This window comes from Myxocyprinus asiaticus, chromosome 22, assembly GCF_019703515.2.
Source record: "Myxocyprinus asiaticus isolate MX2 ecotype Aquarium Trade chromosome 22, UBuf_Myxa_2, whole genome shotgun sequence".
Classification (NCBI taxonomy): Eukaryota; Metazoa; Chordata; class Actinopteri; order Cypriniformes; family Catostomidae; genus Myxocyprinus; species Myxocyprinus asiaticus.
This window is the reverse complement of record NC_059365.1, coordinates 4,661,879-4,688,732: the sequence shown is the minus strand read 5'-3', so window position 1 is coordinate 4,688,732 and position 26,854 is coordinate 4,661,879. Positions and strand designations below refer to the sequence as shown.

At 36.8% G+C, this 26,854-nt stretch overlaps 2 protein-coding genes across 2 annotated transcripts; one reads left to right on the top strand and one right to left on the bottom strand.

Moving 5' to 3' along the window:
- Nucleotides 1–11,994: 11,994 nt before the first annotated feature.
- si:ch211-153b23.4 (uncharacterized protein LOC335392 homolog) lies at nucleotides 11,995–18,954 on the bottom strand. The gene is made up of 9 exons (XM_051649433.1): nucleotides 18,887–18,954; nucleotides 18,297–18,410; nucleotides 15,633–17,315; nucleotides 14,865–14,964; nucleotides 13,500–13,648; nucleotides 13,281–13,393; nucleotides 13,108–13,197; nucleotides 12,584–12,706; nucleotides 11,995–12,494 (listed from the first exon to the last, which is right to left on the bottom strand). The coding sequence occupies exons 1-9, from the start codon at nucleotides 18,945–18,947 to the stop codon at nucleotides 12,294–12,296; spliced, it is 2,634 nt and encodes an 877-aa protein (XP_051505393.1). The 5' UTR covers nucleotides 18,948–18,954; the 3' UTR covers nucleotides 11,995–12,293.
- Nucleotides 18,955–20,004: 1,050 nt separating this feature from the next.
- LOC127412815 (glutamine amidotransferase-like class 1 domain-containing protein 3, mitochondrial) lies at nucleotides 20,005–22,941 on the top strand. The gene is made up of 5 exons (XM_051649468.1): nucleotides 20,005–20,059; nucleotides 21,140–21,260; nucleotides 21,543–21,714; nucleotides 22,116–22,317; nucleotides 22,535–22,941. Exons 2-5 carry the CDS (start codon nucleotides 21,153–21,155, stop codon nucleotides 22,725–22,727), a joined length of 675 nt encoding a protein of 224 aa, XP_051505428.1. The 5' UTR covers nucleotides 20,005–20,059; nucleotides 21,140–21,152; the 3' UTR covers nucleotides 22,728–22,941.
- Nucleotides 22,942–26,854: the final 3,913 nt, after the last annotated feature.

The window sequence follows — 26,854 nt, the reverse complement described above, 5'->3', positions numbered from 1 at the left end:
ATCAAAAAGTAAAAGATTGTTTGACATTATCCGCACATATCCTAATTAATATTCATGAGTTTCGCCACTTCATGACATCACCCCCAATAAACTTGAAACATTTTATATTAAATATTTAAATGCATTTCATACTTGGCATCAATGGTTTGTCAATAGATTTATATTGTACCGATTTGATTACGACATTCGCACTGCAACAGTTGCTCATTCACTGATAAAGAATGTTTTTTTCTGGTTTCAAAATACTTTTCTGTTTCAAATAAAATTAAGAAATGTTCTGATTCAACTTGGAGCTTTACTGAAAAATGTTTGGCCACTCGGTGGGTGAACACTGTTGACATAATATTGAGAACATGCTTCTTCTGTAAAGCAGTGCACAATATTGGCTTTGTCATTGATATATTTTGGGTGGTAAATTAGGACACAATACTGGCACCATGGGCATGCTCTTAGATTCATGACTGTAAACAGGATGCTCAGGGAGGTCCTGCCAGCTGACCGAGACATCATGACACAGTCTTGGAATTCAAGAGGCAGGATGTTCTCGTCAAAGACAGGCAGGCAAATAAACTGACATGGCAGGTCATGAAGTTTGGGTCTCCTCCTCAAAAAAACACACAAAAGCCCAACACATTGCCGTCTTATTTTCATTGAGATTTCCTGGTAAGACACTCTTTTCTGTTGAAGTAGTCACGCTTGGTATGGCTGTCATTTCTCTTGGTCACTTACTCTATGGAAACAAGTCTTTGATGACTCAAAGAGGCCATTTAATGTGTAACTTACAAAACAATCCCTCTTGTACTTCCTTATGGGTCAAACTGGAGTAAGTACAAATGACTCCAGAGTATCAATTACCTTTTGTTCAGTAAATGAGTAAATGTAGAAAAATTCCAAACAAACAGATTTCTTGCTTCTACTGTTTGTCTACAAGTAGTTTACTTTAGTCTTCTTAATTGACCTGCTGGGTGACACTTCCTTATTGGCTTTTTTTGGCTGATTTTTTCTATTTTGAGACTTCAGGAACAAAAACAAAGGAACAGAGCGAAACTCATGAAAAATGTCCTCGTTCACATTGAAATATACAAACAAAAGCCAGACTGTATTCTTACAGGCATGGTCGAAACATCATTGGAAAGGAATGAAAACAGGGTTTGTGTTAGTATTTATTCAGGAATAGAAAGTATTTAATTGAAATTCCTGTTTTAGCTTTGGACTGATGTTGCCAAAGTGATGATAACATCACAAACCAGAGGTTTTTCCTTGTATTTAGCATAACTTCAATTTAACACTGATTTTTACCAACAATGAAGGAAGTCTTTCCCAGAAGTCATAAAACAAAACAATATATGCTTGATACGACTTAACTAAGAGTAATGTTTCAAATAACATGTTAGTGGAGTGATGACCAAACATTCATCTTTGCACAAAGATTATGCATCATTCTTCACTGTTGATTGGAGGTGATTGAAATAATAAGAAAGCAATCATAAAGTTGTATTTGTCTAGGCTTGATTCAAACATCATTGTAAAGAAATACAATGTTTTATGACAGTGTTTTATCTAGAATCAATGGTATTTAATGAGGTTTTTCTGATGATGCCAAAGCGATCATTAAGACAATATCCCAGACCAAAGTCTGAAATGCTGAATTTTTGTCATTTAAAAAAAGGAGTTTCTTTGGAATTAAAAATGCACAAGATGCACCTGTTTGAGTTAAATTCATTCACACATAGTGTTATCTAGCTTTTCTCAGAATCACCATCAATTCTTTCAAATCAACTTCCTTTTATGTACTTAATCCTCATACACAAGTTCAGTTATTGCCAAAATTAAACTACAAGACAATAATTTCACCCTTAACTTTAAATGAATGATGTGTCCCCTTTTAATACAATTACTTTGGACAAATATATCTATAATACACTGCCTGGCAAAAAAAATAAATAAAGATTTTACCATTTGGATTTGAATAAGCCAATACTTAAGAGTCTATGATTGGATCATTATTGCAGTGATTAATATGTTTCAGCTGGCAACAATTCTTTTAACCCTAACTGATGCAGTGTGTAGCTTCTCACTTCTTAAACAACCATGTCGGAAGACGTATCCCGTGGTCGTGGAAAAGATGTTACTGTGTTTCAGAAGTGGCAAATTATTGGCCTGCATCAAGCAAAGAAAACAACTAAGGAGATTGCTGAAATCACTGGAACTGGGTTAAGAACGGTCCAACGCATTATTAAAACCTGGAAGGATAGTCGTGAACCATCAGCTTTGCAGAAGAAATGTGATCGGAAAAAAATCTTGAATGATCGTAATCTGAGATCACAAAATGCTTGAAGTCACATCATAAAAAATCAACAGTAGAACTCACAGCTATGTGTAATAGTGAAAGTAAGAGCATTTCCACACACACAATGTGACGAGAACTTACAGGATTGGGTCTAAACAGCTTTGTGGCCACAAGAAAGCCACTTGTTAGTGAGGCTAATCGGAAAAAATGACTTCAGTTTGCTAGGGAGCATAAAAATTGGACTGTGGAGCAATGGAAAAAGGTCATGTGGTCTGAGTCAGATTTACACTATTCCAAAGCGATGGGCGCGTCAGGGTAAAAAGGGAAGCACATGAAGCGATGCACCCGTCATGCATAGTGCCCACTGTACAAGCCTCTGGACGCAGTGTTATGATCTGGGGTTGCTTCAATTGGTCAGGTCGAGGCTCAGCAACGTTATGTGGCAATAAAATGAAGTCAGTTGAGTACCTGAATGTACTGAATGATCAGGTTATCCCATCAATGGATTTTTTTATTCCCTGATGGGACAGGCATATTCCAGGATGACAATGCCAAGATTCATCGGGCTCAAATTGTGAAAGAGTGGTTCAGGGAGCATGAGGAATCATTTTCACACATGAACTGGCCACCACAGAGTCCTGACCTTAACCCCATTGAAAGTCTTTGGGATGTGCTGGAGAAGACTTTACGGAGTGGTTCGACTCTCCCATCATCAATACAAGATCTCAGCCAAAAATCAATGCAACTCTGGACAGAAATAAATGTTGTAATGTTGCATAAGGTTGTCGAAACAATGCCACGACGAATGTGTATTATATGTATTATATACATATATAAAAAAAACTGTTTAAATTATTATTATTCAAGTTTGAATTCTTATGACAACAGATTGTAAGGGCCAAATGCAAAACTTATTAGCTTCATTTCCTTTAGGCCAAATTATTGCAAATATTGTTTTTTTAAAAAACAATCTTTTTTTAAATGAGGTGAGAAATCAATGGAAATGTATGTTTCTAGACCTCAGGGTCAAAATTGTGGGTTTTAGTGGGGGACTCTTAAGTTGTCCATGAGACAACTGTTGAAATACAAACAAGCTTTTTAATAGTGTCTTCATAGGACATATTTTTGCATTTTACTGTATTTCTTTCATAGAGTTTTTCTTTGAATTTAAATTAAAATATCTGTTTGTGTTAAATAGTTTTATGTGTTTTATATGACTAATTTAATGTGGAAAAAGTATCTGCTCAATACTAGTATGACAAAGACTATATCTTAATACAATCTGTTTCATTTGTACTTAGTGTTATATAACATTTCTCTGATGCATTGTCATTTAAAATCTACTTTTCAATGAAGTCATATGACAAGGCAATACGTGCATAACTTACAAATGTCTCCAGAGTATCAATTACCTTTTGTTCAGTAAATGAGTAAATGTAGAAAAATTCCAAACAAACAGATTTCTTGTTTCTACTGTTTATCTACAAGTAGTTTACTTTAGTCTTCTTAATTGACCTGCTGGGTGACACTTCCTTATTGGCCCAAACTATTTTGAGACTTCAGGAACAAAAACAAAGGAACAGAGCGAAACTCATGAAAAATGTCCTCGTTCACATTGAAATATACAAACAAAAGCCAGACTGTATTCTTACAGGCATGGTCGAAACATCATTGGAAAGGAATGAAAACAGGGTTTGTGTTAGTATTTATTCAGGAATAGAAAGTATTTAATTGAAATTCCTGTTTTAGCTTTGGACTGATGTTGCCAAAGTGATGATAACATCACAAACCAGAGGTTTTTCCTTGTATTTAGCATAACTTCAATTTAACACTGATTTTTACCAACAATGAAGGAAGTCTTTCCCAGAAGTCATAAAACAAAACAATATATGCTTGATACGACTTAACTAAGAGTAATGTTTCAAATAACATGTTAGTGGAGTGATGACCAAACATTCATCTTTGCACAAAGATTATGCATCATTCTTCACTGTTGATTGGAGGTGATTGAAATAATAAGAAAGCAATCATAAAGTTGTATTTGTCTAGGCATGATTCAAACATCATTGTAAAGAAATACAATGTTTTATGACAGTGTTTTATCTAGAATCAATGGTATTTAATGAGGTTTTTCTGATGATGCCAAAGCGATCATTAAGACAATATCCCAGACCAAAGTCTGAAATGCTGAATTTTTGTCATTTAAAAAAAGGAGTTTCTTTGGAATTAAAAATGCACAAGATGCACCTGTTTGAGTTAAATTCATTCACACATAGTGTTATCTAGCTTTTCTCAGAATCACCATCAATTCTTTCAAATCAACTTCCTTTTATGTACTTAATCCTCATACACAAGTTCAGTTATTGCCAAAATTAAACTACAAGACAATAATTTCACCCTTAACTTTAAATGAATGATGTGTCCCCTTTTAATACAATTACTTTGGACAAATATATCTATAATACACTGCCTGGCAAAAAAAATAAATAAAGATTTTACCATTTGGATTTGAATAAGCCAATACTTAAGAGTCTATGATTGGATCATTATTGCAGTGATTAATCTGTTTCAGCTGGCAACAATTCTTTTAACCCTAACTGATGCAGTGTGTAGCTTCTCACTTCTTAAACAACCATGTCGGAAGACGTATCCCATGGTCGTGGAAAAGATGTTACTGTGTTTCAGAAGGGGCAAATTATTGGCCTGCATCAAGCAAAGAAAACAACTAAGGAGATTGCTGAAATCACTGGAATTGGGTTAAGAACGGTCCAACGCATTATTAAAACCTGGAAGGACAGTGGTGAACTGTCAGCTTTCGTGGAAGAAATGTGGTCGGAAGAAATCTTGAATGATCGTGATCGTAGATCACTAAAATTCTTGGTGAAGTCACATCATAAAAAATCGACAGTAGAACTCACAACTATGTTTAATAGTGAAAGTAAGAGCATTTCCACACACACAATATGACGAGAACTTGCCGTAATCAAAGCTAAAAGCGGTCAAATGAAATAATAGAGTATGCAACTCTTTTTTATGCCAGGCAGTGTATCAGCTTTCATCAGTTTTTTTTACATAATTTATTTGAGTTCCATTTCAGTGAAGGAAGTAATTCCGAAAGTCATAAAACAAATCTAAATGTGCTTTATCTACCTTTTCTGTAAGAATGATGTGTCAAGTTTAAACAATGAAGCAAACAATGACCAAACGTTCACTGTATATCCATCATTTTTCATTGTTGACAGAATCAATAATTTAGGGCACATATTCCACTCTCATAAAGTTAAGAATAACAATGCAACTGCCAGATTAAAAAAAAGAAAAAGAAAGAAATTATGATTGATTATGGCAATTTATATACATATATAAAAAAAAAACAGTTTAAATTATTATTATTCAAGTTTGCATTTTTATGACAACAGATTGTAAGGGACAAATGCAAAAATGTTAAATATTGAAAATATAGTTTTTTTTAATTTTTTTTTTATGTTTTAAATGAGGTGAGAAATCAATGGAAATGTATGTTTCTAGACCTCAGGGTCAAAATTGTGGGTTTTAGTGGGGGACTCTTAAGTTGTCCATGAGACAACTGTTGAAATACAAACAAGCTTTTTAATAGTGTCTTCATAGGACATATTTTTGCATTTTACTGTATTTCTTTCATAGAGTTTTTCTTTGAATTTAAATTAAAATATCTGTTTGTATTAAATAGTTTTATGTGTTTTATATGACTAATTTAATGTGGAAAAAGTATCTGCTCAATACTAGTATGACAAAGACTATATCTTAATACAATCTGTTTCATTTGTACTTAGTGTTATATAACATTTCTCTGATGCATTGTCATTTGAAATCTACTTTTCAATGAAGTCATATGACAAGGCAATACGTGCATAACTTTAAATGAATGACATGTCTACTTTATTATGCTGTCACTTTGGATTAATTCAATTCTAATTTTAACTTTCATGTGTTCATGTCTTTTTCCGCTTCAGTTCTGAGAAATCACATCATTTTTACTAACGGTGAAGGAAGTAATTCTAAAAGTTATAAAACAAGACCTGCTTTATGAATAGCTCCCAGAACCGAAAGTATGACACATCCTGTTTAGTGGAGCAAACGTGTAATGACCAAACATTCACTGCATAGCAACCATCATCAAGATGTTTCCAAAATACAGACTCATCCTCTGTTTGATATTGGTACTGTCTATCTTTTTGAATGTTATTGCACCATTAAATGCCCATTATACTCAATAATCCATTCAATAAGTTTTGTTCAACTTGTTCAGAAGATCATCTAGAGCCAACTTTGGTGAACATTGTGCAAAATTGATAAGAGTAGTGAAACCCAAAATTAAGCTGATTCCTCCTTTGGGAGCAATAACCTCAACCAAGCGTTTCCGGTAGCCAGCCGCGGGCCATGCATTTTAAGTCTAGGCCTTCGGTGCGATTCATGCCATTAAGAAAACACAATTTCACAATGAATAAGATGCTATGCCTACGTGGCAGTCAACTAATAATACCAACTGACATTTAAAAGCACGTCCACGCACGAAAGCCGGAACTTGAAACGACACTTAATGCTCAAGCAAGCCTAATTTTAACTGCAGCATGACTGTTTTGTGAAATCATCATTTTTCATATTAATCTACCAAGGAGGTCTATAATACCTGGAAAAATCGATCTAATAATATTTGCAATTTAAATGTTGCTTGCAATAAATTTTGTTTCGTTAGGGTACACGGTTATGCTGCGTTCCATTCAAGTTGGATGTGGGATATTCATACTTGATATCTCCGACCATAAATGCATTCCATTCCCCAATATTCGGAAGATGACGTTTAAGGAAACAAAACTGCAACGCTCCCGTTAGCTTAGCAGGGGTTTGACTCTCATTAGAGATGTCTCTTAGCAACCCAACTGATAAACATTGCTGCAGCGCTTGCATTTGTGCTTCAGGTGTACGATTATCAAAAGAGATTGTAATGTTTTATACACCTGTTTCTGCAGGCGTTTGTTTAACAAGCTTTAATATCATGTAATGTGGAAATGAACACATTTATCGATATTACTTAATAAAGTGAATATTTATCACTTACTTTGTATATCTCCCTGAGTGTCCACATGTTTGTGTGACATCATGCCCCTGCATCTCGGTGAAATCAGAGTTGAGAATTTCTGCACGAGCCTACAAGTTGTAATTCTGACTTTAAGATGCATTCCATTGCACTATTCCTAGTAGGAAGTTGTAAAATCCGACTTTCCGAGTTGAATGGAACGCAGCACTACCTTTCTAAACTTGATCCGACACTGAATGCTCCAGCAGCCTAATTTACACTTAGAAAACTCCTGATGTTGCTATAACAATGCAAAAAGCACTTGCCAATTTGCTTGAAGTGAAAATCAGTCCTTCTTTCCTGTTTAATAAATTAAGCAATCACACGGTCATGCAGAAAATCTCGTGTTTTTAAATCCATAAGGATCTCTTTCTCAATGGCAATAGCGGCAGTGATGACAATCTCGCGCTCTTCGCTTTCAAATTACGTCACTTAAAGCGTGATTGCGTCACTCAAGGCCAGCTAGAAGGCCTTGACTGGGACATATCCTAAAGATCACACCCACCAAGAACAAATAAATCAATCTGATTGGCTGATGAATCTGACAATCTGACTTTAGTTGCTCATTCATTTGCACTGTTGAGGGATTCTGAAGAAATTCTGAAAATCTGCTTCAGCATGCGATTTGTGAAACAGCTGTCACACTTTGCTTGTAAGCATCAAGGAATAAATTCTGAATGGATAAACTTTTGTTTATAGATTAATTAAGAGTGGAAAGCGATTAAAAAAACATAGGCAAAAAGGTGATTGAGAATGAAAGGATGAAAAACATTTATTTATTTGGCACGTTAGGCCAGCAGAGAAGGCTTTGCTGGCCCTGAGAATTCACCACTGCCGGTAGCTGCGGATTAGACCTTCACAACATTCAGAAGGAATTTTGGACCATTCTTCCTTACAGAACTGCTTTAGCTCAGCCGTATTCTTAGGATGTCTAGTGTGAACGGCTCTTGTGGTCATTCCACATAATTTTTATTGGGTTAAGGTCTGGGCTCTAACTGGCCACTCCAAAAGGTGGATTTCCCTTTTTTAAGCCATTCTGTAGTGCATTTATATCGATGTTTAGGGTCATTGTCCTGCTGCATCACTCAACTTCTACTGAGCTTCAGCTAGCGCACAGCCACCTTGACATTATCCTGTAGGATATCTTGAAAAACTTGGGAATTAATATTTCCCTTGATGATGGCAAGTGGTTCAGGCCCCGAAGCAACAAAGCAGCCCCAAATCATGATGCTCCCTCCACCGTACTTCACCATTGGGATGATGTTTTCATGTTTGTATGCGGTGAACAGAAATGTCAACCAGTCCCAATGATTCCTTCAAGTCTTTAGCTGCCACTCTAGGGTTCTTTTTTATCTCATTGAGCATTCTGTGGTGTGCCCAACATGGCTGGACGGCCACTTCTAGAGAGAGTAGCCACAGTACTAAATCATCTCCATTTATAGACAATTTGTCTAACTGTGGACAGATGAATATGTAACCTCTTCGGATAACTTTGTAACGCTGTCCAGTTATCGCAGGTCTTCTGAGATCTCTTTTTGCGAGGCATGGTCCATGTCAGCAGATGCTTCTTGTGAATAGCAACCTCAAAATGTTTGAGTGCTTTTTATAAGTCAAAGATGCTCTAACCCACACCTCCAATCTCGTTTCATTAACTGTATGCCAGGTTTGCTACTGTAACTCCTGACTCTAATTAGCTTTTGTTGATGTCATTAGCTTAGGGCAGGGGTCGACAACCTTTTTGACATTAAGTGCCATTTTTTTATTTTTCCTGGTCAATGGCCTCATGATCACACAGTGTATTTTCATCAGCTGAATGGGAGGGTAAACACTATTAAAGTGTGACAAGACTCGCAAGCCATTCGGGCATCACAAGCTGATCAACTATTTAGCCCTTTTCGGTAAATCGCAGCTGCAAAATCCTAAAACTTTATTTCCAGGTTTAATGTATATTTTAAATAGACTTGAAAAGAGTTTTGATCCCCACGATGATGGTTTATGTTTCCTCTTTTAATCGTTTAATGTAATTTTGAGTGTGACTATGGTTTAAGGACAGTGTACCTGTATGCTGGGTTGGAAATCTCAAAAATTAATAGTGGTGTTTTCCTTATTACATCATGTGTTGTTCTGAAACAAAAAAGAAACAAATGCGGGCACGTTTACCCACGCGATTAACCGAAAGTGAAGCGCTGCCAGCTCGTGATGCGCAAATGGCTTGCACGCACTGCACGAGTCTGTTGGGTATACTGCAGTCTCGTCACACTTTAACCGTTTGTTTAGCCTCCCGTTCAGCTGATGAAAATACGCTGCGTGATCATGAGGAAGGATTACATCAAGATGTAGATTGGAATTCAGGTGCGGAATTTCAAATAAATAAAATGGTCTACTCCTCTCCCACTGTTGATGGCGTGCCAGTGATTACCCCTCCACGTGCCAATGCTGGCACACGTGCCATAGGTTGTTGACCCCTGGCCTAGGGGTTCACATACTTTTTCAAACCTACAGTGTTGGGAGGGTTACTTTTGAAATGTATTGTACTACAGATTACAGAATACATGCTGTAAAATGTAATTTGTAACATTTTCCGTTAGATTATTCAAGGTCAGTAATGTATTCTAAATACTTTGGATTACTTCTTCAGCACTGGTAGATTTTTTCACTTGTTTTGACTATAAAAACTCTGCCAGTACAGTAAGACAAAATACACATGTTAAAAATACATTCTCTGAAAAACCTAAATATCTTATGCAGTGTTGTTTCTAAAACAAGATAAAACAAATTGATCTTGTTTTAAGGATTTTTAGATATTTTTACAGGAAAACAATACAAAAATTATCAAGAATATGATTTTTGCCCTAATATCAAAGGTCTTACTAGAAAAAAGAAACTATGATCCAACGGGAATTTTCTTGATAAAAAAATATGATCGTGCCTGGTAACGTGTGCATGTAAAATGGCTAGAAATAGCATTTTAGCTTAGCGTAAAGCTGACAATTTACACAAGGTTTATTTCTATTTCTTCTGCTCCAAACTTACTTCAAACTTACTTCTCTGTCTGCTCGTATGAATGTAACACATCATAAGAAAATGTTTCACCGCTGTTCAAATGCACTTTGGATCGCATCATTTATATGTATAAATGTTTTCCATCTGAAAGGACTAAATATTAAATGAAACAAATGACAATAAAATGCAAAGTAATCTCTTCAGTATTCTAAATACTTTTTGAATGTAACTGTATTCTAATTACCAATGATTTAAATTGTAACTGAGTGGAATACAGTTACTTATATTTTGCATTTTAAATACGTAATCCCGTTACATGTATTCCGTTACTCCCCAACACTGCAGACCTACACTGTGAATGTTTGAATGGTGTATTCAATATGTACAAGAACAATACAATAATTTGTGTGTTATTCATGTGTTTGTTCATTGTTGTAACTTAGATGATCAACTCAGATTTAAGACAAATGTATACATACTGTAAATGCAGGTAATTCCAAGGGGTTCACATACTTTTACTTGCCAATGTGTAGTATATGGGATGTGTTTAGAATGGAATACTAGTTTATACTTACCGAAGTCTGTGCAGTACACACTGTATACTGCCTACTATTTTTTTTTAAATAATAAGCAAAAAAAAACAAAAAAAAACATTTCAAACAGTAGTATGCTACAATGAATTATTGTCCTCACCTGACCTCATCATGTTGCATGTGGCATCCAGTTTTTATTATGAAAATAAAATGGATTATTTTCCATTTTTTAATTACATTTTGTGCACAATTTATTTACGTTTTCCATACAGTGTGCTCTGTTTTGCAATGCACTTTATATATATATATATATATATATATATATATATATATATATATATATATATATATAGTAGGTCATCCCGTTATTCCATGCATAAATAAAATTTGCACACTGTGCACTTTATACAGTACTATTGTATATACTTGTTTTTCAATTTTTTATGTTTTATCTGAACATCACCATTTGTGGGATTTATTCCATCTGAACAGTTTTGAGGTTAGTTGATCTCATTTTTATTTTTATTTTTTATTTTTTGAAGTGGGAAAGTAAAGTTAGAATTTTGGGGTAAGATGGCCCCCTCAGAAATGGGACCTAGAGCATATTGTAATAATTATTCATGGAATATAATTATTCAAAAAAAATTTTTTATTAATGAATGAGCTAACACTGAGAACTATCAGTGCTACATTCACAGTGATAGTCAATATTTCATTATTATACATTTTTGAGTTCCATTTTGAAGCAGGAACTGGGATGGAAGGGCATTACAGGGATTCAGTGAACATTATCCTGGAGAAAGCTTATATCTACAGGCCATTGCAACTGTTAAAACAATTTGGTAGAGCTCATTTGTCCGTCTCCACTAAGAAAATATTATTCAGTCATGACTCCATATTGATGACATATGAACACATATAATCTGAATGTATGTAAACATAAAGAGTGATCGTGATTCATTTTTAATAATATAATTTATTAAAGACTTTGACATTAATAATATACATAATTACAACATTTACAAACTTTACAATTCATAATATGCATTTATATTTCAGAATATGCATAATTTAGCCATTTTGTGAAATTGCATTTCCTTTATAAGAATAAAAAAAATAAAAATAAATAAAATACTTTCTAGTATTGTAATAAGAAAACCACAACTGAAATGATGTATATGACGATGTTGTACAAAAATGTTACAATATGGTAATATAATCTGTCATAGAGTTAACATAATTACCAACATCAATTAAAATACAATCCTGTAAAGTAATTTCATTGTTTCCCAATCCATTTGTGCAAATAGGTTGTACATTTCAAAACACGTTAAAATATTAATGTCAGTATCTATTGAGACTCATCCGAATCTAGAGAGTTCTGCCAGTCTGCAGGGGTCACATGACCAATACCAGAGTCTGTGTTCGTCTCTGAGAAGTCTGTCTGAGAAACGGTCAGATCTCTGTGAGGGTCTGTGATGTCTGACTCAAACGCTGCGTTCAGCTGACCATGTCTGTAACTCTTCTGAATCTCCTCGAAGATCTGAAGAACCTTGACCCAATCACAACAAACAGATTTGCTGTAAATACAAAAGCAATTCTGAGAATAGTCAGACATCTTTGATGGAAGGACAATGTTACCTTAGATTTAGGAATAAGACCGACACGGAAGAATCCGATCTGTCCACTCTCAATTTTGGTGCAGTCGACCACGGTAGAGGCGATATTCTCTGGTGACGGCCCATCGCACAGCACTCCATCTACCTAGAAGACATGTTAGGATATATTTAGAAAAAAAAATGTCTGCTGCGTTCACATTATGTCAGAATTACAATAAATACGAGAAGACATTGAGATTCTATTTGGAGTTGTTCACACTCTCAGACCTAAGAGTAAATGTCTAATTTCAATGGCAATGTTCATAGTGCCAAAATGCATCCATGCATGACTTTGTTCGTAAGCAAAATACTTCATTGCTACATTAATTCCCCTCTATATTCTCTTGCAGAATATTTAAGAACAAAGAAAGTGACCCAACTAACACTAGCTATAAAAAATCTACAATTTTGACAAAGATGTGAAACTCATGATTACGTAATTCCAACATGATGTAAACACAATATTAGTCCCCTAATGTGTAATACCGGTAAAAAAAAATGGCTTACCTTGTCGCCCAGTTTGGCATGAACTTGATTATGATGTGTTGTGTCTGCCTCACCGGTTGGGTTAGCAGATGTGACAGCAATGGGGCCCACCTGGTTTAAAAAAGGTTTTTAATAAGAAGAACAATACTACTATAGATTCCAACATGAACACGATCTACAACAACAAGACTTACCAAATTTATGAGATGTGTAGCTACACTACAATCTGGGTTTCTTATGGCTATGCTCTGTGGTGTGCCAATGTATTTGGATGAGTCGCCCAATCCAAAGAATTCCATCCATGGTGCTAAGATTAAAAGTTGAAGTTTGGTTTAAAAAAGTTGTTTTTAAGTTGTTTTACATAATTTTGCATCTCAGGTCCACCGTGTTAATCAAAGATGAGAATTACCCACCTCTAGCTATTACTAAGCTAATGGAAGATGGCCAGGCAGCCTCCATAAAGTTCCAGAGAATAGGGCTGATCTGTTGTCTGACCGGCTCCAACTGCTTTAAGGAAGAAATCCATAAGGACATGGGACGCTCTTTTGCCTGTTTCTTCACCCTGTAGAGGTACGATTACATGGTTAGAGGCACTAATGAAGCAACATAAACTAAAGTATGTGCCTAAAGCCCTGTTCACACTCAGTACATATGCATGCACTTTAAAAGTTCAGTTTCAGTCGGACTATAATAATTTGTCTTTTTAAAATGTCATGTAAACCTGGGTCAGTATTGGAATAAGATCATTGGGGGGATTTTTGTGAAGTCAAACTAAAGGGCAAAGTTTACTGTGGTTTCTCACACACAGTGCGTGTGATGCAAACTTCGTTATCAGCCCAGTACACGCGTATTGTCCGCATGTTCACAAAAACCGAAGTATACCGAAGTCTGCACATGCGTTCGACATTGACTGTGCTAAAAAGAGTATCACAAATCAGTCGTAGTGCGCATCCGTCAAATGTGTCTGTATGGGCTTGCGGTCTAAATAGTCTACGTTGAAAGGCTAAGCACTAGACCGTGCACGAAACGGAACAGCACGTGGAAAAATAACGTATACCCTAGCCTTAACAGACCTAGATAATGCGATTATAGCTTGGCTTTGTCCAGCATGTACACGTTAATCAGACCACAGTTGGCCTCGCCATTGTGCGCATGCTACGAAAGTCACATGGTATGCGACTTGTATTTAACCCAACGTAATTGACGTCCGTCCTTCAAATATTCAATTACACATTGTGCCATGTATACTTGTATAGACAAATGAAGACTGTAGCTCGAATATGCAAAAACCCACTGTAGCTGGATTATAACTTGTGAACGTACTGACTGACAGCGATTTTAACAGTCGCTAGTAGGAAATTCATCACTGGACATTCTTGGTGGGCTGTGCAACTGGACAGCTTTTGCAAATCAGATCACAAATTAGATGTTTTGCCATTACAATAACATTTATTCTATTTTGACCACATCCACAATTTTGTTTTTTGAAAACGCATACATTTTGCTACGTTTACACTAGAACAGCATTTCCGCCAGCGAAAACGGAGCATTTCGAATACACTCTCCACTACCGTATACTTTGTCTGAGTTTTCAAACTAAAACAGGTTATTGTGGCCTTTGACTTTGAGATCGAGTCGCTGGACACACCCATATCGGCCGTTCACGCTCATGTCGCCAGAAATAGTGAACTCTCTTTGAAAACGTCACTTTATCGCTGTCAGTGTGAAAAGGGCTTAAGTTTTGGTCTTTAAAAATATCAAACTGGAATATAACTGACCTATAGGCTTTTTCAACAGCCTGTGGACGATTGCAAGCTGCTACAAGAACATAGACCGTGTCAGTGGGCATCCCACATATTCCGCCATTCTTCATGATCTCTGTCAAAAAATAAAGAAGTTATACATACGCATTCACAACACTGTACACTCACTGAGCACTTTATTAGGAACACCTATAAACCTACTTATTCGTGCAATTATCTAAACAGCCAATCATGTGGAAGTCATCCAGATACGGGTCAGGAGCTTCAGTTAATTTTCATATCAACCATCAGAATGGGGAAAAATTTGATCTCAGTCATTTCGACTGTGCATAATTGTTGGTGCCAGATGGGCTGGTTTGAGTATTGAAAGGCTGTGGTAACTCAGATAACCCCTCTGTACAATTGTAGTGAGCAGAATAGCATCTCAGAATGCACAACACGTCGAGCCATGAGACGGATGGGCTACAACACCAGAAGACCAAATCGGGCACTTTATTAGGACCATAGTGTTCCTAATAAAGTGATCAGTGAGTGTATATGCAAATACATTAGCCATTCTATACCTTAAAGGGACAGTTCATCCAAAAATAAAAATTCTGTCATCATTTACTCACCCTTGTTGTTTCAAACCTGTATGACATTCTTTCTTCTGTGGAACACACAAGGTGTTGTGTTGCACTTAAGAGGGAAAGTCATATGGGTTTGGAGCGACATGTAGGTGAGTAAATGATGACAGATTTGTCATTTTTTGGGTGAGCTATCCTTTTAAATTTTGCTACTCACCTGCAATCTGTTGAACAGATGAAGATTTCTTGGCTGAAAGGTGCGGGCAGCTGTCCTTGCCTCCTCCAAAGCCCCTCAGCTTGATCAAAGGATCTCCAAATGGAATTTGTGGGCTTTTAAAGGTGCAGTTGAAAATGCTGGCAAAGAAGATGTAGAAACTCACTAGCCCAAAGATAATGGTCACGCCAATATCGTAACCGTAGGGCAGCACACCTACTGCATCCAGTAAAAAGCTAATCAAGATGAGCTGGAACGTGAAGGCATAGATGAACCAAGCCTTGTTGAGAAACAGAGTGCCAACTGTCACCAAAACGTTGAAGAGCATAAAACTGATGATTCCCACAGCTATGTGCAGGCCACGGACGTCACCATAGAGGCCACCGAAGCGCGTCAGTCCCCACACTGTCCACATGATACCATAAAGGATGAAAGTGGTGCTCTCCAGGGTCTTGCCTCGCGCAAATGCAACAGAACCACATAACAAGTGCAACACACCGCCTGACACCACAGCCCAAGGTAGAATCAGAATTGCCAATGGGTTTCCACTAGTAACCGATGCTGTTATTGAAAATGCAGCCAGGACGCTGCAGCCATGGCCCAACACTTCAGCATCTGCATATTTCGAAAAGCCCAGATAGGGAGCATGAAGATCTTTGCCATGAGTTTGGAGGACGAATTTATTACTGCGAGCCAATAAGTTCTTAATTATACCCGCACCAGTAGGTATCTTGTTTGGTGAAACCAAGTTATAAAGGGTTATAAAAAGCACAAAGCCAGAAGTAACAAAAATAGCGGCCTGTACACCTTGCGTTCCCCTCTGAAAGAAGCTTCGGGGTTCGGCTGCAATGGCTATGCAGTACGCCACAAAGAACAATTGGTAGATGGCGTTCAAAAGTCCTCCTTGGAAGCTAAACAAAGCTAGAACAAAAAACAGCACAGACAATACAACTGGAAAAGGTACTGGGGAATAGGGTACTTGTTCTGTTAAGTCGGCAACTAGGGCGGTATAACCCTCTGTGAACCGTAAAATAGATGTGAAACCGTAAAAAGTGGCCGCCATGGTGTCCATCACTCTGTAACTCTTAACACAGATGCCCAATTGGAAAACGCCAGCGGTCCACAACCATGGGACATGGCCAGAGAAAAGTCTAGGGACCACACCAAGCAAAGGACATGCTAGTACACTAGCCGACAACAAATTCATGATTATTCCAACTGCAGCGACATCATTGGCCTCTTGATTCTGTAATGGTTTTGCACTGTCTTTACTAAAAAAACCTGTTCCAGTTAGCTGGATCTTTCTCTGCGTGATATAAGACAACAAACGCCCGCTTCCAAAGTAAGCACCCACTAAACAGGCCATGAGGTAGCAGGCGGCAGTAGCCGCCTGTCCGAAGGTCAAATCGGCAATACCGGCAATCTGGTGGGCACATGCTAAACATATAGTGAGGGCTATGGATGACAGCACCACCTCATGCTGGAGAACAGCCACGATGAAAATAACAAGCAGTGCCAGGGTGAAAGCGGCAAGCCCGGGCACCATGGCATCTCTCAGCCCATTTGTGCCACTGATTACTTTCTCACCGGTTAGTATGTGTACTAACCCTGAACCACACCAGAGGGCTGAGACAGTCAGGCACAAACTAGCACATAGAGAACTGTGGGACTGGCGTCGTTGTACCCCTGGATAAAAGGACAGTGAGAGAGAAAGAGAGAGATTTTGTTGAATTTGCTGATATTTATGCATTCACAAAATAACATTAAGATTACATGCAATTGAGTTTAAAGCTTGAAGTGTGTCATTTCTATGCCACAAGCATGACCACAAAGGATTGCAAAAATAATCACTGTTTTTAAAAAGGTTTCCTGGACACTCCCCCATCTGTCATTGTTTGATAAAAACAGATAGTCCCGCCCCAAACTCAAGCCATTGGCTGAGCCAATTATGCTCTGTCAGGTTGGTCAAGATTCTCAAACATACACAGGAAATATATTTTAGCCTATTCTTAAGATTTACGCGTTTCAATTTCATTACAAATATCCATCAAATTGAATTTGAACATAATTTTTGTATTATTTATTAATGATAATGCAATTCAATTTAATAGATGTTTGTAACTGAAATGTGTAAATCTTATTATATATATATATATATATATATATATATATATATATATATATATATATATATATATATATATATATATATACATACATATGTGTGTATGTGTGTTTTTTGTTTGTAGCACCACATAGCCACAACGTTTACACTTTTCAGCTAAATCAACCAACAAATGACTTACTTAGAGTTGAGTTCTCAGCATATTAAGATAGGATAGGTGAAAATATTTTAACATTGCAATTATGAATTGACTGCATTACAAATGCAGCTGCCAATAGACTGTACTAGAGTGTGTCATCTATAAAAGACACCTTTATACTCATGCAATCAAATAGAAACAATTGGGTCTATATGTTATATTTACCTTTTATTTAAATGAACTAACACCAGTATTATTATGTAGCCTAGTTAGTTTAAGAAATTCTGACTTGAGATTGCACAATTTAAACGTCTGAAAATCAGTCAATTTGCTCATATCCCATTTGTACATAACTTATGACAAATAACATGTTTATTGTCATCTAATGATGTGTAAAACATACCTGCATAAGCCAGCAGAATAGAGAATATTAGAAGCACAACTCCTAAAGCTGTGTCTGTGATGAAGGGTTGGCCTGGAGAGCTTGCATAGTAGTTCACCAGAAGCAGCAAAGAACCTTTAAAATAAATGATAATTAAAAACTCTTTTTTAAATATAAGGATAAAAAGAAAAAGTATAGAAGAACTTCTGTTAACGCTCTCACTTTTTAGCAATAAAGCTGTTCAGTTTAGAATACATTAGATTTGCCCTCTACTGGTAAAGTTTATGTATGTTATGGAAAAGAATAAATGATAAAACTTAATAATAACATATTAAAAATGTTTAAAATTATAGAAATAAAATCATATTGTTTCTTATTATTATTATTTAGGGTTAATATTTTTAATCGCTTATTACATTTTAATTTATTTATTTAATATTTATTTATTTAAATCATAATGTGATTTTTTTTTTCACATTTTCTACTGAGCGAAGTAAACAACAGTGATAATAATGTAACATTTATTATATAATAGCTATGCATAAATTATTGCATTAATTATTGGTAAGATTTAAAAGCCCAAAAGTGTTTGTTTGTTTTTTTAAACTTACCTCCAGATATTCCGAGGATCCCGATGGAGAAGTGCAGTGATTCAGCATTAACCTCCGCCATCCTGACATTACACAGACAAACTTCTCACAAGCGCTGAGCTTTATAAACACAGGTGACATCATGAGCGGTGACGTCACAACCGCGCTTTAACGTTTTTTTTTTTTTTTTTTACTTCCTTCTTTCCTGGAGTGTCCTTAGTTTACCCATTGCTTGAGAAAGATATGAGAAGATAATGTGTCTAATACAAAACAATAAAATAATGCCGTTTCAAAACGTCATATAAGAGCACCGGGGCTAGTTGTCACACTTTTCTCTTCCGTGAATATTTCAGGTTAGGTTTATTTGTGTATGTCAATTAATTTCTAAATAGTCACATACATTAAAGTCTTGGCTACAAGAACATTTTATCCATTATTGCACAGGAAAAAAGATAGAGTTAATTTAATTTAGCCTACTTTGTTACACTATATGGGGCAAGTTGTCACAGTTGGATCCCTTTATTTATTGACATTGATTTTGAGAAGAATAGCCATAAAAAAAAGAAAAAAAAAAGATTTTTTTTTTTTTTTTTTTTAAATCATCAACAACACATTTGTGTTTTAAATGTATTATATGATTTCATTGCTTTTTTACTGTGTATGCCAGTGTGGTTTTATTGTGTTCACTTGTTGACCCAACAGCTATTACAAAAATATGATGACATTGCATGATATTTTAGTTAAAAAAAAAAAAAAAAAAAAAATCCTTGAAACAAACAAACATAAAACAAAACACTGCTAGAGAAAACACATTTTCTGCAACTGGACCTATTTTTGTCTCAAAACCTTACAGTTACTTAGATATAGCCCTTGTTACAGCTTTTCAGTGTGACAACTTGCCCTGGTCTCTTCATTAACAAGAAGTTTTATTACAGTGCAGTGAGTGTTGCATCAATGCAAACACTGGTGAGCTGAGTGAATGAATGACTAAGCATCTGTCTGTGTAAACAGAGACAATAATTTCCTCTTTTCCTTCCAGGCAGCTCTCACAGGGAGGCTGTGTAATGCACAGTTTTACACGCCTTGATGGGAGGGATCTTAACCTTTGAATATAAGACATCCCTTTTGTGGAGTGAGCCATTCATTCAAGAAGAGGCTGTGCACTTCGCTGTAAAGTCAACTCTGTTTAACAAGGTAAGTTATGAATTACATTTAACAACTACAGTTATAGATTTAATAAAGTCTTTAAGTATGGACATTTTAACACTGGAACATCATACCATGATGTTTTAACTCAGAATGCAAATGTTTTTGCATTAAAGACTTTTATAGGGGATGAGTTTTTTAAACAGGATGTAATAATGATTTCCCACTCAATGATTTATAATAGTTAAGGAACATTTTTTAAATACTCTGTTTAATGGTACTTGTTTACCATAACCAGTGTTGGGAGGGTTACTTTTGAAATGTATTGCACTACAGATTACAGAATACATGCTCTAAAATGTAATTTGTAACTTATTCCGTTAGATTACTCAAGGTCAGTAACGTATTCTAAATACTTTGGATTACTTCTTCAGCACTGGTAGATTTTTTCACTTGTTTTGACTATAAAAACTCTGCCAGTACAGTAAGACAAAATACACATGTTAAAAATACATTCTCTGAAAAACCGAAATATCTTATGCAGTGTTGTTTCTAAAACAAGATCAATCAAACTGATCTTGTTTTAAGGATTTTTAGATATTTTTACAGGAAAACAATACAAAAATAATTTCATTTATGTATAAAATCGCATCATTTATATGTATAAATGTTTTCCATCTGAAAGGACTAAATATTAAATGAAACAAATGACAATAAAATGCAAAGTAATCTCTTCAGTAATCAAAATACTTTTTGAATGTAACTGTATTCTAATTACCAATGATTTAAACTGTAACTGAGTGGAATACAGTTACTTATATTTTGTATTTTAAATACGTAATCCCGTTACATGTATTCCGTTACTCACCAACACTGACCATAACTGCCTAGCAACTGTAGCAATCGTGTGTTACCTGAGCAAAACTCTCTGGAGGATGCTAGTCTTATACAAACATTTAATTCTGCAGATGTATGTGTAATTGCCACCTGTCGTTTATGCTAGATATCTTTGCACAATGTCTTTAACCTTCAAATACATTCTTAAAATGAATTTAGTAACATAAATGGCCATCATGAGAGTGCAGAATGTCATTCATCACTCTTTAATAATGAAATGTTTGTGTTTAGTGTACTAGATAAGATGGCAAAGTGTGTGGCAGTGATCCTCTCTGGGTGTGGCGTGTATGATGGAACAGAAGTCCATGAGGCATCTGCTATAATGGTACACCTGAGTCGAGCAGGTGCCAAGGTAATGCATGCACTTGCACACCAGGGTTATGTGTCATTTAAGCAATACACCTGCAATATGTTGATGTGCAGTTTAATGTGATTACAACTTGACTTTATACCTGTGCAATATAATTCATGTCTACAGAGACTTTTTTTTAGAATACTATAAATGTGCAATAGTTTGTCTAATTAAGATACATTGCAGTATGAAGCTGGGCGATGCAAAGAGACTGTAATAAACGTCATCTAGTGCTTTGTATCATTGAGTCTTTTCTTTAACAGAGCTCATTTTGCATTGTAGGTTTCAATGTTTGCACCTGACACTGAGATGATGCACGTGGTGAACCACTGTGAAGGTAAACCTGGGACAGAAAAGAGGAATGTGATGCAGGAGAGTGCCCGCATCGCCCGAGGTGACATCATTGACCTGGCCAAGCTAGATGTCTCTGCTTTTGATGCGCTCATCATTCCAGGTAATCAGAACAACTGTTGTATCAAATTATTGCACTGCAAATGATTAATTCTAATTGACTTAATATTTGCACCTAGTAGATGATAAAACGGGTGAAAAATCCCATGGACTTACTTTGCAGAAGGGACCCGAGCCATATCTAGGTATATAGGCCAGAATATCATAGAGACTCTTTTGACTTGGGCTAGTAAGCAACCACCAAGAAGCCCATAGAAACCACCTAGAAACTATTAGAGCATCCTAGCTACCACAAAGCAACACCCAGATTACCTAAGTTATGCCTTAGAAACTATCTAGGACACCCTAGCATCAAAATCATTTTCTTAAGAAAATTTTCAAATCTAGTTCATTTTGAATCAACAAGCAAATACAAATAATTTGCTGTTACAATGTACCATACAGGTGGGTTTGGCGTGGCTAAAAACCTGAGCGATTGGGCCACCAAAGGCAAGGAGTATTCAGTCAAACCCCAGGTGGAGAAGGTCATCAAATGTTTCCATCAGGCAGGGAAGCCCATGGGCATGTGCTGTATCTCCCCCGTTCTCGCCGCTAAAGCTGTTCCAGGATGTGAGCTTACTGTGGGCCACGACTGCGAGTGCGAGATGTAAGAAAAAAACGATATTGCCTGTTCTTACAGCTTATGACATTAGAGTCATTAAATGAAGCCATGGAACAAATGTTTAAAATGGTAAAGCCACCATTTCTCATTAGAGATATCATGGTTTAGGCAGTAAAGTTATTAAAAGTGAGCTTTGATGATGTTACCTCATTAGATGCATCACTAATTAAGACTAATAATACTCTCTTTGTTGTGACTGCAGGTGGCCGTATGCTCAGGTTGCAAAATCCATTGTAGAACTGGGCTGCAAGCACTTGAACAAGAATGTTGGCGAGGTGCATGTTGATAAGAAGAACAAACTGGTGACTACCAGCGCATTCATGTGCAACGCTCCCATCCATGAGATCTTTGATGGTCTGGGTGTCATGGTCAAAGAAGTTCTAAAACTAGCCTAACTTAGTCATTTCAACTGTCTCAAATAAATTATGTATATATACAGTATATTTCAGTGTTTTAACCCATAAAGGTTAAATGTGTCACAATTGGTGACACCAGTTCATGCTCACTATTGGAAAAACAGTGTAAAGTATTTGATTGTAAAACCTTTTGCAGGTCTTTCACACTGACTGTCAATGTTTGTGATATTATACCAGTAAAACTGAGTTTCTAAAAACACTTCCTTGTTCTCTATTTTTTAAGTTAATAATTATTGTTCATACTACAAGAGATTATCTTTGTCTTAGACAATAATTGGTCTTTCATCAATAATTCTTAAAAGTGTTTATTGTTGTTCTCATAAATATATAGAGAGGAGAAATTAAAAGACAAATACTGTAGTTCTGAAAATTAATGGGATAAAACATATGTTATCGTATCAAACAATTACTGTATGCATTTAAAAAAATAATAAAAATATTATAGTGACAGAGAAAATTGCAATGAAATAAGTAAGAACATAGCAGTATGTTTTAATCGCTTGACAGTCTTAACAAATTAATATAAATATTTGACCACAGAGTGTCTTGATTGACCAGTCACAATCAAGTATTCCAGAGAGCTTTATAATTGATTGAGTTGTATTAGATATCCTGTAACTGGTGTAAATGTTCTAGGGATGCAAATATTGATGTTCATACACTCTCTAGTTTTTTCCGATTCGCTCTAAACAGTTTGAAGAATTAGCATTGCATGTGTTGATGTGGCTTTATATAAGGGACTGGGTCACAGCCAAGTGTAAGGGTTACCAAACTTTTTAGTCAGCCAAACCCCTTTGACCTAAATGATTTATTTGAAGTACCCCCTGATATTTTAAGTAATGTTAACCTTTCTAAATATAATTAATGTTACACCTTTGCACTTTATTTTTCGTATTATTGCTGTATTTGAATGAAACTTTATAACATCTATTGTTCTTTTCTTATAATATTTATATATTTCATTTAATTCACCATTGGCATTTCTATCCCAGAGAAGCTAAAATTCACACACACACACACACACACACACACACACACACACACACACACACACACACACACACACACACACACACACACACACATACACACACACGTTGGTGCAGCTATCATTATGAGGACTCTCCATTGACATAATGATTTTTATACTGTATGAACTATAGATTTTATCCCCTAACCCTAACCCTAACCCTACTCCTAAACCTAACCCTCACAACAAACTTTCTGCATTTTTACATTTTCAATAAAACATAGTTTAGTATGTTTTTTAAGCGATTTGAATCATGGGGATACTAGAAATGTCCTCATAAACCACATTTATAGCATAATACCCTTGTAATTATCAGTTTGTAACCTAAAAAAAAGTCCTCGTAAACCACTTAAACCTGCCCACACACACACACACACACACGGACACAATTTTATCTGCCTTTGTCTAATGGCCTATTTTATTTATTTACTTGTTTTTATTTCCCTGAAATTTTTTATAAATCTATGCCTTTCCATTTGTTTATGTAGCCTCGATATCTTGATATGATATAGCCAATGTTTACATTTTCCATAATTAAAAATGTCTTTTCACTGAAGTAATAAAGCCAGGGCTGTAACAACCATTATAAACTTGGGTGGGGGGACATGTTCTTGCCCTGCAAGGGAATAGTTGGTGGCCGCCTAATTGACACCTTTAAGACTCATCAGAAGCTTCTGTCAACCTGTCGGTTCGGCAGTGAACAGAACCAGTACACAAGCGGTTAACAGTACAGGCAAGGAGGTTTGCAAACCCCCAATTTGGGAAACACTGGCCTAGTATATTGCAGACCAGATCCTTCAAAACACAGCCAAGACCAATACCACACCCCTAAAGACCAAAGCCAATACCAGACATCCTAAGACCTAGACCATTACCAGAACCTACCAAGACCCAAATGATTACCAGATCCTCCTAGACCTAGACTCTTTTAAAACCCAGATCCAGGCCAATACTAGACCCTCTAGGACCCACACTATTACTAGACCATTCTAAGACCAAGATGAATACCAGACCCTCCAAGACTAATGCCAATACCAGACCTCCTAAAACCCAGACCATTACCAGACCCTCCTAAGACCAAGATGAATACCAGACCCTCCAAGACCCAGACTCTTCGAAGACCCAGACCATTACTAGACCCCATAAGATCTACACCATTACCAGACTCTCCAACTCCCAGGCCAATACTAGACCCTCCAAGATCCAGACCATTACCAGAACCTCTCAAGACCCATACCAGAACCAGACTCTCTTAGTCCAAGACCAAAACCCGGCTCTCCAAGACCCAGACCAATACCAAACTCTCAAAGTCCCAGACCAATATAAGACCACCTTAACCAGACCAATAGCAAACTCTCAAAGACCCAAATCCAGACTCCCTACTACACATGATGAGACCACTACCAGAACCTCCAAGACCCAGACCAAGACCAATACTAGGTGCTTAAAGACTCAGACCCAGACTAATACCAGACCCCCTAAGACCCAGACAAATAATAAATTCTCAAAGACCAAAATTCAGACCCTTTAAGACCAGTACCAGACCTTACAAAACCCAGATCAATAGCAAACCCCTTAAGACATTTACATTACCTTTATGCATTAGGCAGACGCTTTTATCCAAAGCGACTTACAGTGCACTTATTACAGGGACAATCCCCCTGGAGCAACCTGGATGCCTTGCTCCACGACCCAGACAAACACCAAATTCCCAAAGACCCAAATCCAGATCCCCTAAGACCCATAATGAGACCAGTACCAGACTCTCCAAAACTCAAACCAATACCAGACCCCTAATACCCAGGCCAATACCAAACTCGAAAATACCTAAATCCAGACCCCTAAGACCCAAAACAAGACCAGTATACCCTCCAAGACCTAGACAAATACAAAATTCTCAAAGAGCCAAATCTAGACCCCCTACGAACCATAATGAGACCAGTACTAGACCCTCCTGGACTCAATACTAGACCCCCTAAGACCCAGGCCCATACTAAAAATACACCCTTTGTAGGACCATATCTAGACCAAGACCTAATCCCAAGACCCAGAGTAAGGCTGTCAGTCCAGGAACTAGGCTGTCAATTTTCAACAGTTCTCTTCAGATACCCAACAACAAGGTTTTGACCTTCTTTTAAAAGCTTCCAATTTTCACCAACTTCTAGAGAATGGTGACAATAACATGCCAAGTAGTGGTTAAGGTAATTAAAAACTTTAATGGATATAACAACTGGTCTTGTCTGAAGCCGTAAGATCAGATCCAAACCATGACCTGATAAAGGCCATGTGTATGTGTCTGCAAGAGGCCGCAAGACCAAGACTAAAAGATCAAGACTCCAAGTCTAGGGGCCTGGGTAGCTCATTGGTAAAATACGCTGGCTACCACCCCTGGAGTTCGCTGGTTCGAATCCCAGGGCGTGCTGAGTGACTCCAGCCAGGTCTCCTAAGCAACCAAATTGGCCCGGTTGCTAGGGAGGGTAGAGTCACATGGGGTAACCTCCTCGTGGTCGCTATAATGTGGTTTGTTCTCGGTGGGGCGTGTGGTGAGTTGAGCGTGGTTGCCGCGGTGGATGGCGTGAAGCCTCCACACACGCTATGTCTCTGTGGCAATGCGCTCAACAAGCCATGTGATAAGATGCGCAGGTTGATGGTCTCAGACGCGGAGGCAACTGGGAGTTGTCCTCCACCACCCGGAGTGAGGCGAATCACTATGCAACCATGAGGACTTAAAAGCGCATTGGGAATTGGGCATTCCAAATTGGGAGAAAAAAAAGAAAAAAAAAGACTCCAAGTCTGTTGTATGGTGCATTATGAATGTGATCATTTGTTCTGGTTAATGCTTTTCCCTGTCTCTTCCTCATTCTATATCTACACTAAACCCAAGTAATTGTCCTGATGAGATGCTGCATCAACAGGTTAAGCAACACTCTTGTTGAACACTTACTGTATCAATTCTATATAGAGCATCCCAGTTTAACATGCCACCTTCCAGTTTCATTTTGTTTAGAGCATTGCTAAAATCCTCAGACATTGTGTTCTATACTATAATATAAAAATGTGAAACACTGCAGCCATG